Raw genomic sequence first — 17,049 nt, 5'->3', positions numbered from 1 at the left:
CCACCTGGATATCCACATCTCCTGCATTTGTTTTATATGGTCAAACCATTTCAGCCATACAGCAGGCTTAATACCTAGCTGTCAGAAGCCGGTGAAGTAATTTTGTATGTTTAACACGTACTACATTTCTGGCTGCCTGGTTTGTGATTCAATCTAACAGAGCAATCCATGGCTGAGAAATGAAACACATCTCAATACATTCCATTTTCTTGAGAAGTACTTGTTTGATTTTCAAAATAATTACAGTACTGAATTTGAAATGTCTGTATGCTTCAGGCTAGGTGTAGAAAACAGTGCAATTCCATTAAAGAACAATCAAAGGGTTATCTCAGCAGATACTGACACCCATAAAAAGTACTGCAAGTTCAATGAGCCCCTTGGCAATACTATTGAAAGTGACAAAAGAATGTTGATATCTGCAACGGTTCACGAGTTATTTGAGGTGGACACCTTAGCCGAATAACCCTGCATATAGCAACCTGCTAAAAGTTAATTTGTTGGTACCAGTATACAAAAATCTAACTTTTCACACACTAGAATCAGTTTTGTATGTCTTGTTTGCAATTGATCACCTTAAGGTGGTAATTTATCACTAACATTATCAGAGAAGTGCAAGATAGAACATTACTTACATGTTGACCACCAAATGGAGGAATATACGGCTGCTGTTGAGGTCGAACACCAATGTGCTGATTGTAAGATCGTCCTGAGTTGTCGCTGCTGTGCCGCCAGCTGGTCAACAATTCTGGATCTGAATACAACAAGATGACGTGCTGCAAGTCATAATATGACAAAACAGAAATTCATCTGCATAAATAACTAATTTCACGTAAACTCTTCAGAATCACCTGACTGCATACAGTCATGCTTCCCAGCATTGACTTTAAAACACCAAGAACATAAATATTTACTTTTCTGTCAATCAAACATGATAAAATAAAAAGATAAAAGTTTAGACATAAAAGATGAAACAAAAAGGTTATTAATACATTCACTACCAAACATGTTGATTGACATTCACATTTTTAACTGTTGCCAGAGCCAAGCAAATCTATACATGTTTTAGAACACTGGTTCATACACAGTAATTGCTTACATTTCTGATTTATGGCATCTAAATTCAAGGAAACTGCTACATCAATCAAAGATGTTTTGATTTATCAATTGTTGTGTTTAGTTTTGAATGTTTGAAATAATGATATTGTTTTCAATATAAATCGAACAAGAATGAACTTACAGATTTTGTTTTCAAGCTGTGAACATTTTTGCGTATTATTGGTAGTATAAAAGCCTTAATAATTTTCCAGGAAATTGAGAATGCTTTTGGACGGAATACTTTTTTTTTTCAATCGCCTTAACATCCCACCAACACAGATACCATAGGTCTTATGGCGACGATGAGATAGGAAGAGCCTAGGAGTGGGATGGAAGCGGCCGTGGCCTTAATTAAGGAACAGCCCCAGCATTTACCTGGTGTGAGAATGGGAAACCACGGAAAAACATCTTCAGGGCTGATGACAGTGGGGTTCGAACCCACTATCTCCCGGATGCAAGCTCACAGCTGCGCGCTCCTAACCACATGGCCAACTCGCCTGGTGACAGAATAGTTGCAGATGACAATGCAAACGGCAGAAATATGACTGATTGATGCTGTGGCAGGGGAGGAGATGACATTTTCAGGCCTATGGTTGCTTTAGGGTATTTAAACAAGCCTACTTCAGAAAAGTAGAGGTCTACCTCCCACATTTTTGGTAAACCAATCTTCAATGAAACTGTGTTTAGAAACAGTTCAACCAAATCCCAAATTTCATGAATATTTCACTTGATTCTGTAAAAAACCTTGTAAAACAGTATGAAACATTTCTATTATTATTATTATTCCAATTTGCTTTATGTTGCACCGATACAGATAGGTCTTATGGCGACGATGGGATAAGCCTAGGAGTGGGAAAGTAGGGGCCGTGGCCTTAATTAAGGTACAGCCCCAGTTTTTGCCGGGTGTAAAAATGAGAAACCATGGAAAACCATCTTCAGGGCTGGATTCGAATGCACTATCTCTTGGATGCGAGCTTACAGCCGTGCACCCCTAACTGCACAGCCAACTCGCCCAGCGAGGAACTTTTCTTTGTTACTTGCTACTAACACATCGAATGTTTTCGGCGACAGAAGGATGAGAAAGGGCTAGGATTGGGAAGATAGTGGCCGTGGCCCTAAGATACAGCCCCAGCATTTGCCTGGTGTGAAAATGGGATTTGAACCCACTACCTCTCGAATGCAAGCTCACAGCTGCGCAAATCTAACTGTACGTCTGACTCATTCAATAAGTCTAGAACTGATGAAAATGACAGGTTCAGACAGATATCACAACCACCACTATATATGGCAGTGAATAATTTAAGACAGTATGACACGTTTGGCCAATTTTGGTGAGATCATCAGATTCACAACTAGGTATTTTTTTATTTTCCACCTTGTCGATACATTAGTTGCTTAAGGCAACTTATTGGTTAAAAGTGGTACATGTTTCGTATATTATTAACATCTTCAGCCACATAACACTGTTTAGATGAAAAATTCATAATTGACAAAGCATTGATACTTTGTCAATACAGTGCACTCCAAATAATTCACGGTAATTAATGCACGTACTTCCGCGAATTATCGAAAACCGCGAATTATCCGCAGTAATTTTTAAGCCTGGTAAAAACAAAACCATAGGTTAAAATAATGTGTTTTATGAACAAGCAGAAAATAATGATAACACTTCAGATTGTATTGTAAGAAACACTAGAGAAAAATTACAAAATACCATGTGGATTATGCCAACATTCGTATCTAATGAAAAAAATGTCATCACTTTTTATTTTTTAGACAATTGTTCATTTTTTCTAATTTTGGAAAGTATCTTTCTCAAGAAAACAATATCTGAAAATAAAAATTCATCTCTATTTTCTATGTAAGAGATAAGTGTGTCTATAGACACACTAGCTTGGCTGCGGGAAACTTATGGAGTTTCGTTGCATCGCTCCCACACTCGATATCATCTGAATCTCCGTCTTCCTCACCTAGCGTCAAATTCCGTACAATGTCCACATCACTTTCATGTCTGAAACCATAATCGTCCTTATCGATGTCTAACCACTCAATAATATCACTTTCTTCTGCATCTTGGCAGATATCCAGGTTTTTCAGTAATGATATTATCGTAGCAAGAATATGTTGCCCATTCGAAATATCATCGTCACTGAAGCCAGCAAAGGCTTGCTCTTCACCTAGAACAAATTTCCGTGATCGTGCTAGCGTAGCAGCGGTAATTTTGTCCCATGACTTATTGACTGCATGAAGTGTATCCAACAAACTGAAGTCCTTCCAAAATGTTGGAATATCGATGCCTTCCTCAACCAATTGCTGTAACAGAGATGACCTGTAGCTCTTCTTTAAAGCAGCAATAACACCTTGGTCCATAGGCTGTAGAATAGACGATACATTAGGGGTAAGGTATTTCACGTAAATTTCACCTTTTGTTTAATTAGGAAAGGTCGTCACTTGTTTCACAAAATGATTGTGAAACCAGTCCTTAAATATCTGTGTGTCCATCCACGCTGCCTTTTGATGGTAGCAAATACAGTAGTGACAATACGCGATACTCTGTGAGATATCGAGCTCTATCTAGCGGAGTGACCTGGAGTTACCGATTCTGTCATAAGAGCACATGCATATGTTTGTAAAGTTTTTGGCGTTATTTATGCGTTTGTATTAAGTTTACATAAGTAAATAGTAGCGTGTGTCATTCCTTTATATCTCCTGTCAATATGAGTGGAAAGATATGTGTTGCGCTTGGCTGCAATAACTATGAAGTGTAGAAGGATTTGTGGTCTTTCTTCCATTTCCCTCGTGACAAGAAAATGCAAGTAAATACTCTGTTTGGATATATATTCTTCCTGTTACAAAGATATTTTTATAGTACTTCCTAAACTTCTGACCTGCATGACCCATATTTTAACTGGCTTAAAATATAATAAGCTTATTTTATTGTATTAGTGCAGCAGTTAACCTTCAGTACCGATGTGTTGTTGTAGGTGTGATCTGTGGGTTTTGATTTAATTCAGGGAAATGCATATGCAAGTGTATGTGGATGGTTGTGTTTCAAGTTACCCCATTTGGAATGCCGTAATGCGCTGTCAAGCACTGAAGAAAATGCAGCCCCAGCATTTGCCTAGTGTGAAAATGGGAAACCATGGAAAACCATCTTCAGGGCTGCAGAGAGTGGGATTTGAACCTACTACCTCTCAAATGCTAGCTCACAGCTGCGCAACTCTAACTGTTGAATCAATATGATGATGTAAATTTGCTTTACCCTAATGTAATGGCAAGTATTGATTATAGGAAAATTCTGAATGTTTTCGCGGCTAAATTTATAGTTCTGTCTGTTAGTATGCTTAAAGTTAAAATTGTCCAGCTCTTAAATGTAAATTCATTGAATCATGTGTGTAAGGAATGTGCCGATATTTTTATTGACAAGTGTCCTAATGTGATGATACAATGCTTTTAAATGAGAAAAAAGACAAATCTAGCTGTGAAAGTTCAGGCAGGAATGCTAAAGCTAAAAAAAAGTAATGCATAAATAAAAGATCAAGCCCTTTCACAGCAGTCCATTTCACATCTTGATTACATGTCTAATTTGTCTTTAAATAATAATCTGTTAAATAATTTTTCATTCATTTATCCAGAATCGGTTTAGCAACTTTGAAGTCAATATTTTAGTAACACGTTCTTTCTAGACGTAATTTATTTATCCATTTCCGTATATACATTTCCATTGATATTTGAATTTAGAGTGAATTTCCAGGTCACGCCACTAGGAGCGCCACTTGCAAATTGAATCTCCCATTTTAACAAAGCTAAATCTGGAAGTGTTGCGTCTTGTCTCTTACTGTATGTGACAGTAGTACTGCAAAGGTAAATTCTCTCGTTTTAAACAATGGGGTTTTCAGGATTTCCCTATCGCTAATAATTTTAATTTATGATCACCACTTGCGTTACCACACGCCATAATAGTTATTCTTTCCTTGGATGTTTTGCGGCCTGGGGCTTGCTGTTCTTGTTGCATCACTAATGTTCGGGACGGTAAACATTTCCAATACAATCCTGTTTCGTCTGCATTGTAAAGTTGTATAAGGTCAAGCTGTTTTTTTCAATGAATGATTGAAATACCTGTGCGAACTTTTCAGCTGTACCCGTGTCTGCGCTGAGACGCTCTCCACGAATAGCAATTCCTCGGACTCTGTAGCGTTTCTTAAACCGCGTAAGCCAGCCAGAAGATGCTTTAAAATCGCCTTCTAAGCCAAGAGCATCGTGAAAATGTTTTGCTTGCTCAGCACACACTGGGCCGGAGACAGGAATACCTTCTGATTAACCCTTAGCCCTCATTTTTTCTGAACACTCCTGCCTCTCCAGCTCCATTTAACAAACTGCTTGCAGGGGATTAAAAGACAGAACAAATATATGGACAGCATATATATAAAAATCAAATAAAGCAAACACAAAAGAAATATAATATAATATTCAGGAGCAACTTTTAGAATTTTTAAGCCTGAAATTATCTCAGACAGTCACTTTTTATCTGAAATTGTGCATTGTGCGGAAGTTCTCAAAGCACTCTCCAGGATGTAACCCAGGCTTTTTTGTACAAGAAGTGCAGAAAAACACAGTCTCACGTCGTCCCCCCTTCACTTTCGGTCACTGCAAACTGCACAGTCTTTAGTTCTCCTCTGTGGATGAGAATAAATTAAGTGGGGACGACCATTTAGACGTTCTTTTTGACCAGAAGTGGATGGCCGACCGCCCTTGCGTGAGTCCTTGTTCCGTACATCTCCAACCACCTGCTTTATCAGTTCCCTTCTGTACTGTCTGTGTTTCACTTGACTGTTTTTGCTTTTGTACAGAAGATAAAGGAGTTATATCGGTCAGTGCCCGACATAGGACCTATGTAGGAAATTCTTGTTGTCAGGCATGGCCCGCCGCGTGAGTGCTAAGGGTTAAACCACCGTATCATGGCTTCGTCTAGATTTGCATAGTCCGATGTTCTCATTGATTTCTGGGATGATGAATGATCACAATTAGCAGAACATTTGATGAGGGTTTCCTTTTGCTTCTTCATGTGACTCACTGTTGTTTCACCCAAACCAAACTTGCAGGCTAAGCCCATATCTCTTACAAGTCAGTCTCATAGAAAAAAGAAATCATACTTACTTTGCTGAGGCTGGCGGAACTGCTGATGAGGCTGATTACGGTTTGACCAGTTCCGTTGGTACCACTGCTGTGGTGGAGTAGGGAGACTGTTGGTTATTGGCTTCATTCCCTCATTACTACTCCTAGGTGTTGGAGAATGGACTGGAACACCAAGCTGGGCTAGAGCGAGCTTGGCTACATTTTCTGCAGCCTGTACATGAACCATATTTATAAATCACTTGAATGCTGTACATATTGAATTCTGCTTGGAATGTAGAATTTGCATTAACATCACAATACAGCTTGAATGATGTTGGAAGTTATAATTTCTATTTTATATAAAAACAGGAATAAGGATGATGGGAGTATTTGGAAAGGATAAATGCAAGAAGTCAGGGTGAGCAAATGAGGTAACAGAAAAAAACAGACAAGTGCAAACACAAGTACACACAAAGAGTATTTTTTTAAGAGAGGGTTTGCATTAAATTAAAAACAAATGTTCTGAACACTTTTGGATAATTTATGTTCCATCCAATTCTACTCAAATTCAGCTACTTTTCACAGTCTCCATTATCATTCAAACATTTGTCATAACTCAGAAGTTTTTGTAAACCATTAACATAGAAGTCTGCTGCCTGCAATGACAGCCATGTCTGAACTGTTGTTTTTACTTCCTTACTGGTGTAAAAGTGCTTGCCGGAGAGAAACCTTTTCAGACAGAGGAAGAGATGGTAGTCACTAGAAGTAAGGTCAGGGCTATAGAAGGGAGGGGGTAAAAGAATTGCTGCCAGCCAAACAATTCAATGTGAGCATGCACTTGAGCTGCAGAGTGATATGTTGAATTATCACGAAGCAACATCACTCTGGCACACAGGAGCCCACAACATTTATTCTGGATAGCATGGCGAAGTTTCGTTAAGGTATCACAATAAGCAGTTGCACTGACTCTTGTCCCTCACGGCATGAAGTCAACTAGCAGAACACCACGTCTGTCCCAAAACATGGTTGTCATAATTTCGTGAGTTGAAAAAGACTGCTTGAATTTCACTTTTATCTGAGATAATGTGTGTCACCATTCCACTACTCTACTGATTGCTGTTTAGATTCAGTGGTCATGTGAGACACCCATGTCTCATCCCCCCCATGGCAATGTGGTCCACTAATGCATCACTTTCCTCAGGGTACTGCATCAAAAATGTCAAAGCATTGGCACATCTCTTCATTTTATGTTCCTTGATCAGCAGTTTCAGAACCCACCAATAGCACAACTCTCTGACACATTTTTGTAAGAAGAAGGAGGAGAAGAAGAAGAAGAAGAAGAAGAAGAATAAGAATCCACCCAATAACAAGAACAACAGCAATTAATAAGACAGAAGGACACAGAAAATATGAACCCTGCAAATCCAAAATTTTGGATAATCCAAACAGATTCTGTAATAGAAGAAAAATTTAAAATCCTACATCTAACGCAAACAAAGGATTCAATTACAGTATTGTATTTTAGAATGATCATTTAAAATAGCATTTAGCAGAATAGGATCCATATACAAAACAGTACACTACTAGCTAAATCTATTACAGTATAGCTCTAATAGAAGTCAAGCTATAAACCAGAAATGACAAATACTGAAAGCAATTTCATCCTGTGTACTGCGCTTGTAAAATACATACATTGCATAAAAACATTATTACAGTATTTTGCAATGCAGTTTAACAATTCTGTATTTCCTCTTATATGAAAACATAGTCACTTTCACTTGATTAGAAAAACTGGTAATCCTTTTGGCATAAGGAGCCAAACCTGCTAAATGATGCAACATTATGCCAGGGTTGCACTGACATGAGGGTAGGGTTGCCATACGTCCTGATAAAGCGGGACTGTCCTGAATTTGAAAGTGTGTCCCAACACCCTGACTGAATTTTTAAAAATTGCTAAATGTCCTGAATTTTAAAAATCAGAGCGAATTATTTAAAATTTGCTCAAATGCTTTTGAAAGGAAATGGAGTTTTCTGGTTGGCCATCCTGAAGCAGAGTCTAACGTCATTACCGAACACTGTCATAGTAGCAGGCTTTACCTAACGCTAACGCCATCTACCTCTGCCCGGGAGCAGCGTCTTTCCACTTTGATTACTATTGCTAAGCAGACATGTAACACGGTGCTCGACGTAGTTTCGCCATATTATCTGTCTTCAACATTAGCCTATTTTAGTTTATTTGCATGTTTCTGTAATATACCACTCACAGAAATAGTTTTAAAGGTATTATTCACCTTTTGGACAAGTTGTATTATGTCAAAAAAGAGACTTTCAAAATTCAACAAAACATGGGCAAAAGATTTTCCATCAGTTAAGCGTGGAAAAAATGAACATGAAGCTTACTGTGATTTCTGCAAGGAACTAAAAAAAAATATTCTGTGGTAATAGAATAGGTTAGATTAGACACTTATAAGATGTGTTTAAATTTACGAGGACGTGAAGTTAGTTGCGACGAATAACATTCACTGTCGTTAATCTGAACAGTATTCTCAATTTGGCCTAATTTTTGTGGCCTACTTTTATTGTTGTTAGATTTTATGGTTTAACTTTGAATCATGGTCTTTCAGGTTAAGTTAAAAGATTAAATTAGGTTAGCTTACATCAGATTACATTAATTTTTTTTTTTGCAAGTTGCTTTACATCGCACCGACACAGATAGGTCTTATTGCGATGGTGGGACAAGAAAAGGCTAGGAGTGGGAAGGAAGCATCCGTGGCCTTAATTAAGGTACAGCCCCAGCAGTTGCCTGGTGTGAAAATGGGAAACCACGGAAAACCATCTTCAGGGCTACCGATAGTGGGGTTCGAACCAACTATCTCCAGAATACTGGATACTGATTACATTAATTTATAAAGGATTAGAGGCACTTGCATTTTTGCGTGTATGTTATTATATAATATATAACATCAATAACAATTACATAATGCTGCTAAGGTTACCCGTACCACCTAAAGATTACAAGTGCCGGATTAGATTAGGTTATGTTAAATCTTTACTCAGCCTAGACAGTAGCAGGCCATGATTCTTTACCAAAATTATTTCGGCAGTTGATTATTAAAAGTGACTTGAATGCAAAAGAAGTACAATTGCATTTCTTAACAATTGAAGTTGTATTTTCAGTACATACATCAACGTGTCTCCACGCATTCATTAACAGGGAAGCATAAGAAAACTCTGTCTACTGTTTCAAGAACACCAGTACTTCAGGGATACTTCATTGAATAAACCAACGAAGCCAAAAATGTCACAGCAGCTAAAGGTGCTTTTGCATATTACTCCATTAAGCACCATATGTCATACAATTTAGCCACTTGTAGCTCTAAGATGTATACCAAGGTATTCAAAGACTCAAATATTGCATGTAAATTTTCGAGTGCAAAAACAAAAACTGAAGAAATTGTAAATAATGTTCTTGATTCCCAAAATTTGAACGATTTCCAGAATAATATAAAACATGTGGGTTTTCTAAGCATAAGCAGAGATGCTAGCAACAAAAGGTATCATAAAAGGTTTCCAGTGGTTTTTCAGTATTTTGATTAGAATGTAGATACACAGACTAAGGTTATTGGATTTGATGAACTAGAAAATTAAACTTCTGTTACTATTTCCAATTACTTGTTGAAGACTGTAAACACATTTGATATTTCAGAAAGGTAGTTGTATTCGGGGGCTACAACAGTAATACTAACTTTGGTGGGCTAAGAAAAAGAGAAGGAAATAACGTATTCAGTCACTTGAAGAATGATTTTGAATGTGGTGACAATCAATTAGGTGTGGGATACCCTGATATTTTGAATATTGATTTAGAGATATCTGTAATGAAGTTGTTCAATCATTTTTCTATCTACACAGGATAAATACCCTTAAAGAGTTCTGTGATTCTGTTAGTGTTTCTTATCAAGATCTACTGCACTCTCAAAGATAAGGAGGTTAAGCATTTTCCTTACCATGGAAAGAGTTCTGTCACTATTTGAACCTCTACAATCCTTTTTCCTGTCAATTGAGAATATTGTCAAAGACTACCTTCATTTTCTTCAATCCTTTTCTCTTACATTCCCAATATCCATTCTAAAGATAGAGCAGGAATCTGTATCAGTTATTGAAGTTGTTCAAATATTAGAATCATTTGCAGAAAATCTCAAGCAAAGACATGAACAACATTTTGTTTCATTAAGCATTCAAGAAATTTAAACAATTTGGATGATCACACAAAAACAGAGAATTTTCAGAAAAAAGCTGATGAATGTGTACCATGATGCTGTAGTTTATGTGGAAATATAAAGAAAATCGGGACAGACAAAATGGCCGACGTCAACTTCAAGCAGAATAAATGAGCTCAAAGTGTCACCGAGATTCAGATGGACTGCATAATAGAAGACATGGAATCACGAGGGTCGTGTATAAGAACCTCGGAACGGAAGCTGGATTGTTTTTTAAAATAACTGAATTCTGAATCATTCTTTACTGAGAACAAAAGGATAGCAAAAAACTGAAGAAGATAATATCATACCAAATCGTCGCTGTACATCAAGAAAAATGGTTAAAAGGAAGATTAGAGATGAATTTTATGCCAAGCAGTATTTGTGCAGAGAGAAATATGGCAAGAAAATCCATAATTTCAAAAAGGAAATGATAATAGAAAGAGAAATCTGGACCATTACATTGGGAAGCAACGATAGGGCTAATTGTACCTCTAGGCAAGCCACTACAAGAAAAGAAAGAGCAGAATTAATTACTTAAGATTCATTATTAGCCGAGAGAAATTAAATTAAATTAAATTAAATCACATCAAATCAAATCAAATCAAATCAAATCATCTTTATTTGCAAATGAGGTGTCTACCTCGGTGGCAAATGGTACACTAAAATACATTATTGTCAAGCACTAAATATTAAATTAACAAGAGAAGAAAATTTTCCTATAATACCATATTATACAATTTACACTAACATTTTTTCCTATTATAATTAATAAGCAGAAGTTATATCCATATATTTATATATATGTTCACGTCACAAGTAACACGAGAAGTAATAATAATAATAAGTGGCTATATGAACAGTATAATTATGTATTCTGTCATCCGAATGTTCTTGTATGTTTTCATGAACAAGTTTGACACCATGGAGTCTTCCTAAACATGGGAGTGGACTGCTCAGAATTACATAATGAGGCGCAAGATGACCATTCATTGTGACCAGAGATGATGTGCAGAGGACCACTGACCGGCCACAAGGATCGCATGTAGCAGCTGAGAAGAAGAAATCAACTCAGAAGGGTGACAGATGCAAGATAAGTTTCTTGGTTTCAATTTTTTTTGTATTATTTGGTAGATAGTATTCATTATATTTCAACTGCCATTCAAAATTAATTCAGGTGCCAAACATGACCTACAGAAACTAATTTATGTCATGTAAACTGACAAATGATATTTGTGCTAATCCATATGTATATTGGTAGGAAGTGACATTCGTTTCAAGTAAACTCTAACCTCAGCCACAGTTGTGTTAATGCCATAAGAGTGTGCATTGTGTATAAATGTAAGATCCCAAGTCATACGGATGGGTGATTCTGTAGTAATTCAGCAAGTATTGGGAAGGATACATCCTGTGTGAGATGCAGATTGTTTTTAGGAGGCATGTATATTGACAGACATGACTACGGCTATGTAATGCAAAGAAGAAGTAGATCCTATGTGAATTATTCACAAATGCAGAAGCAATATCGTCGAGGGAAGGTTAATACTGTATTGAATGAGAGGTTTTTAAGAAGATATGAGGTGAGAAGATTCGAATCGAGTATTTATGAAAATGTAGAGATACGAACGTATATGCATCAGGAATTACGAAGAAAGAAGAAGGTATTGCAAAATTAAATGGCACATGAAAATAGGATCGTAGTTGAGTAATCATTGTATGGCAAGGTTTGTGTCCAGAGGGGGAATATACGAGTATGCTCACAGCGGAGTCCCATATTAAATAAAAACTCGTAGTAATGAACAGTAGTCAGCTGATATCTTCCATATTTGTTAATAGATGTTGATATAAGGATTTGTAGTTGGAATGATCAACACGTTTAGAGTTTCTCCTTCCCAAATAAAGTTAAGACTGATGTCACGATCCAGTTCAGTAAATGGCACTACTGAATAACTATTGAGGTTAGTGTATAATTTACCAAGGATGAAAGCACAATATATATTGGCACAATTTTAGATTCTAATGCTAATTATGGTTAATAAAGGTTAGGCCTAGCATATTAATGTTTGCTAATGTGATATATGATTTTAAAAAGAAGGATTTGTGTGAATATATTTCATTTGGCAATGATAGCTTTACGACAGTGAATAATTGCTGTGTATGAGGATTAACACAAGATATATTGTAGGACCTAAGTTCCTCAGTTCGATGCGGATATATGAAGTCTATAGAAAAAAGGAAAATTAGGAAAATTAGTTAGAAATAATTATGTTTTAAATCCTGCATATGTTGCCCTACTGCCGAAAACCTATTGTATTTTATCGTGTTAACGTGTTCTGAGTATCTAATTTTGAAGCTGCATCCGGTTTGTCCTGTAAGAAGAATTGCAGTTATTGCATTTAAACCAGTATACGCCTGACCTTGAAAAGATGTTAGTTCAGTTTAATGAATTGGAGTTATGTACCACTTCCATGTTTCTATTTTTAGTTCGAAAGGAAATGGAATTATTATTATTATTATTATTATTATTATTATTATTATTATTATTATTATTATTATTTTGAAGAGATTTGCAATGCTGTAGATGTCTTTACTGAAGGTAAAGGTGAAGTAAGCTGCTGGTTTAGGACTGTCATTTAATAGAGTTGTATTTGGTCGGTGTTTAAATTTATTGATTATTCGTTCAATAAAAAATCTGCTGTAACCATTTAATTTAGCGATGGAGCGAATGATATTTTCCTTGTTTAAGTTACCTTTGGACAACAGTATTTTGAAAGTGCAGTCAACCATACTGTTGCAAGAGGCACACTTATGTGTTTGTGGGTGTGAAGAATCTTGTCTTATGATAGTAGCTGCTTGGGTGGGTTTCTTGTAAATAATATAAGATAATGAATAAGGCAGTCTGCTTATTGCTATATCTAGAAAGTTGATTGATCTGTTGGATTCAGTTTCAAGGGTGAATTTAATATGGGGGTCAATCTTGTTGAGATTATGCAGTATGGAGGACACACTAACAATTCTACCATCTAGAATTAAGAAGGTATCATCTACGTGTCTTGCCCAAAATAGTATATTCTTAAAATTGTCGTGATAGATTATAGTGTGCTTCAAAAAATCTAAGTATATCTCTGCTAAGATCCCTGATGCTGGTGATTCCATTGCCAAGCTATCTTTTTGATATATTTACACTACTGAATGTGAAGAAAATTGTTATTGACTACTAATTTTATGACAGCCATAAAATCAAGAATCTCAAGTTTACTTAGGTGGCTCTATGTGTTTAAGTTTCTTTCAATAATGGGATATAATTTTTTGGTATTAATGCTAGAAAACATATTGACAATATCGAAAGAGTGTAAAGAAAGGTGTGGTTTAATTTCTAAGTTATTAAATTTCTTATTGCTAGGTTTTGTGAATGGTTAGGTGAACCCACTGAACTATTATGAATTGGCTAATGTACTCTGAAGTTTATTATTATTATTATGTTAATGTAGTGTAGACTCCTCTTTGCAATATGGAACGCCTAGTGACCATCATACTATTATTTAAATTGTGTTGGAGAGCTACACGTTAACTAAGACCTGATTTAAAGATATATTTTTAAACAGTGGAAATCATAAGGATGTTTCTTTTAATGTTTTCAAAATGAAACTTGTTGAATCTGTGACAAGTGTGGGTGTGTGCTGTAGAGTTAATGAATGTTGTGCCCAAGATCTGTCATATTTTGGGATTTTTTTTTTAACGGTTATTCATAAATAATTAACATCATGTGCTCAAACAAGCATAAAACAATGACATTACTTTGAGAGAAAGCAATTCGCCTAGTGACCATCATCGTACAATTCACGTCAGTAGCCTTCAGTCAAACATTTTACAATATGTTTGAAACTGTCTTGGGTGCATATATTTGTGTATTCGTATACAATTTCTTTTGATAGTGTTTCTTTGATGTTATGTGTTTATAGTCCTACTATTGCATTTCCTTTGTCACATTATGATAAAAATGTATTGTATCAGTAATACAGGAATTATGCGCAACGGCAGAAACCACGCACTATGTACACGACATCAAAACTATTGGTAGCAGGTATCTATATATCAAGATGGCTGTGGCTCGTCTCCTTTCTCCCAAGTCTTCCCAGCCCAAACTTTGCAACATTTTCATAACACTACTCTTTTGCCAGAAATCACCCAGAACAAATCCAGCTGCTTTTCTTTGGATTTTTCCAGTTCTTGAATCTAATAAAACTGGTAAATGTCCCATGCTCTGGAAGCATATTCTGTGGTCTTCAGAGACTTGTATGCCCTCTCCTTTACAGCCTTTCTTCTTCTTCTTCATTTCCTGTTTCCAGTCATCTGGGTCGGGTTGTGAATCAAGGACCTTCACAGTTTTCTGTCTCTCCACCACTCCCTTCCTTTCTACCTCCAATACTTCTTCCACTTTTACTCCTCTCTTCTCTATACCCTCCTTCACCATATCCATTCACCTCTTTCTGGGCCTTCCCCGTTCTCTTTTTCTAATTATTTTCTCCATTAATACTTGCTCTGGAACACTATCCTCTTTCATTCTCATAATGTGTCCATGCCATTTCAGATTACTGGTCACTAACTTGTCTTGCAGTTTTTTTTGCTAGGGGCTTTACGTCGCACCGACACAGATAGGTCTTATGGCGACGATGGGATAGGAAAGGCCTAGGAGTTGGAAGGAAGCGGCCGTGGCCTTAATTAAGGTACAGCCCCAGCATTTGCCTGGTGTGAAAATGGGAAACCACGGAAAACCATTTTCAGGGCTGCCGATAGTGGGATTCGAACCTACTATCTCCCGGATGCAAGCTCACAGCCGCACGCCTCTACGCGCACGGCCAACTCGCCCGGTGTCTTGCAGTTTAGGGAATCCAATTCTCTCTCTGATTTCCATGTTTCTCATTTTATCCAATTGTGTCTTCCCACTTATTCCTCTAAGAAATTTCATCTTAGCTGCTTGGATTCTGCTTTCATCATGTTTTGCTATTGCATATGTGCCCGCTGCATAACCAACAGTGTTGTGTAATACAATGAGTACAAATTTTATCCCTCTCACATTGGTAAAATCCACTGGCTTGTTGGATTCTCTTTCCAATTACAGTAAAACCTCGTTAAGACGTTTCTGCAGGGGACAACAAAAATGAACGTGTTAAACGAGAAAATGTACTACTGAATATACAAATAAAAACTATCCAATAGGGATATGGAAACACTAGATACGATTTTTTCCGCGGGTCCAGTGAAAACTATATCAAAGATGAGAGGAAAGTATTAAAAGGTGTGAAAATCATGAGAGAACAAATATGAAAACCTTTCCTGCTGGGGCTTATGAAATAACACGTGCAATGAAAGGTGTGAAAAACACCAAACAACAAATATGAAAACATATGAATGGGGGTCAATAAAAATATCCAAGTATTATTGCAGATCAATCTCTTTCTAAAAGAAATGTTAGTAGAAGGCTTTTATTTCGGAGCAGTGGGTTATTAAACATTATTTTCTGGTCACACTTAGACAATGAAATGGAGGTTACACTCAATGATATGCGACCGGGAGGAATTGGGAGGAATCATGAGGAATGACTTTGACCGCCATTTTGAAACATTTCGACCAAGTCGAATGATGGAGTCGAAACTCTAAGGTGTGAGTTCAACATTCGCACCTCTGCGCTGTGGATGCCAGTCCACTTCCTGAAAGATTTTAATTTTGTCTTCATTAGTAAGGAATTTTATGACTTTTTCCGTATACATAACTAGGCTATCACAAGACAAATATGCATCACACTAGTCAATTTCACACGATTATATTCCTAATCCAGATATAGGTTACCATATCACATGACAAAACTTCACTGTACCACTGAACACTTTTGAATGGAATGCGAAATACAAGCACAAATACACTAACTTTTTCAGTAATCACCCACTGTGGCGACGCCTCTTACCTGAGTTGTAAATCACGTTTCTTTTGCAAGGGATGACATATAATTTTCAGGGCTAGGAAAAATGGGATCGTACTAAGTGGCAATAGCAAAAATTCGTGACGCGATAAGCAAGGTATTTTTATATATTTAATACACGGAGAATCGAGACGTCGAATTTGCAACGTGCTAAGCGGAAAAACGTGTTAATCAGGAACACACTAACGAAGCTTTTCACAATTTCTACTTGTCTTCCATTTACTTCAATATTCCCTCTACCTTCTCTATTACCTCTCGTCATCAGTCATCACTACTGTCTTACTCTTCTCTACACTTATTTTCATTCCATATTCCTCCATTTTTTTCTACTTTCATCCTCAATCTTCCCTCTAATATCCTTCAAAGATCTTTGCTACACGTGAAATAAGGATGATTCCTTTATAGTTGCTACATTCTTTCTTACCACCCTCTTGAAAACCGGGATTATCAGACCCTTCCTCCAATCACCTGATATTTCTTTCTTCTTCCATATCACTCAAAATAATTTATATATCCAATGTAAACCTACTGCTCCGGATGCCTTTATCATCTCTGCAGCCACCTCATCCATACCTGATGCTTCTTCATGTTCCTCCTCTTCCT

General features: G+C 36.8%; 1 protein-coding gene across 1 annotated transcript in view; it reads right to left on the bottom strand.

Moving 5' to 3' along the window:
- pcm (pacman) overlaps positions 1 to 17,049 on the bottom strand; it is a 668,873-nt gene that overhangs the window by 49,421 nt on the left and 602,403 nt on the right. Inside the window, exons 31-32 of the mRNA XM_067150369.2 lie at positions 6,253 to 6,442; positions 633 to 751 (exon numbers count right to left, since the gene is read on the bottom strand). Coding sequence (XP_067006470.2) covers positions 633 to 751; positions 6,253 to 6,442 — 309 coding nt within the window. The remainder of the gene's footprint in view (positions 1 to 632; positions 752 to 6,252; positions 6,443 to 17,049) is intronic.

The sequence above is a fragment of the Anabrus simplex genome, chromosome 6 (genome assembly GCF_040414725.1).
Source record: "Anabrus simplex isolate iqAnaSimp1 chromosome 6, ASM4041472v1, whole genome shotgun sequence".
NCBI lineage: Eukaryota > Metazoa > Arthropoda > Insecta > Orthoptera > Tettigoniidae > Anabrus > Anabrus simplex.
This window is presented reverse-complemented; position numbering and strand designations above follow the sequence as displayed.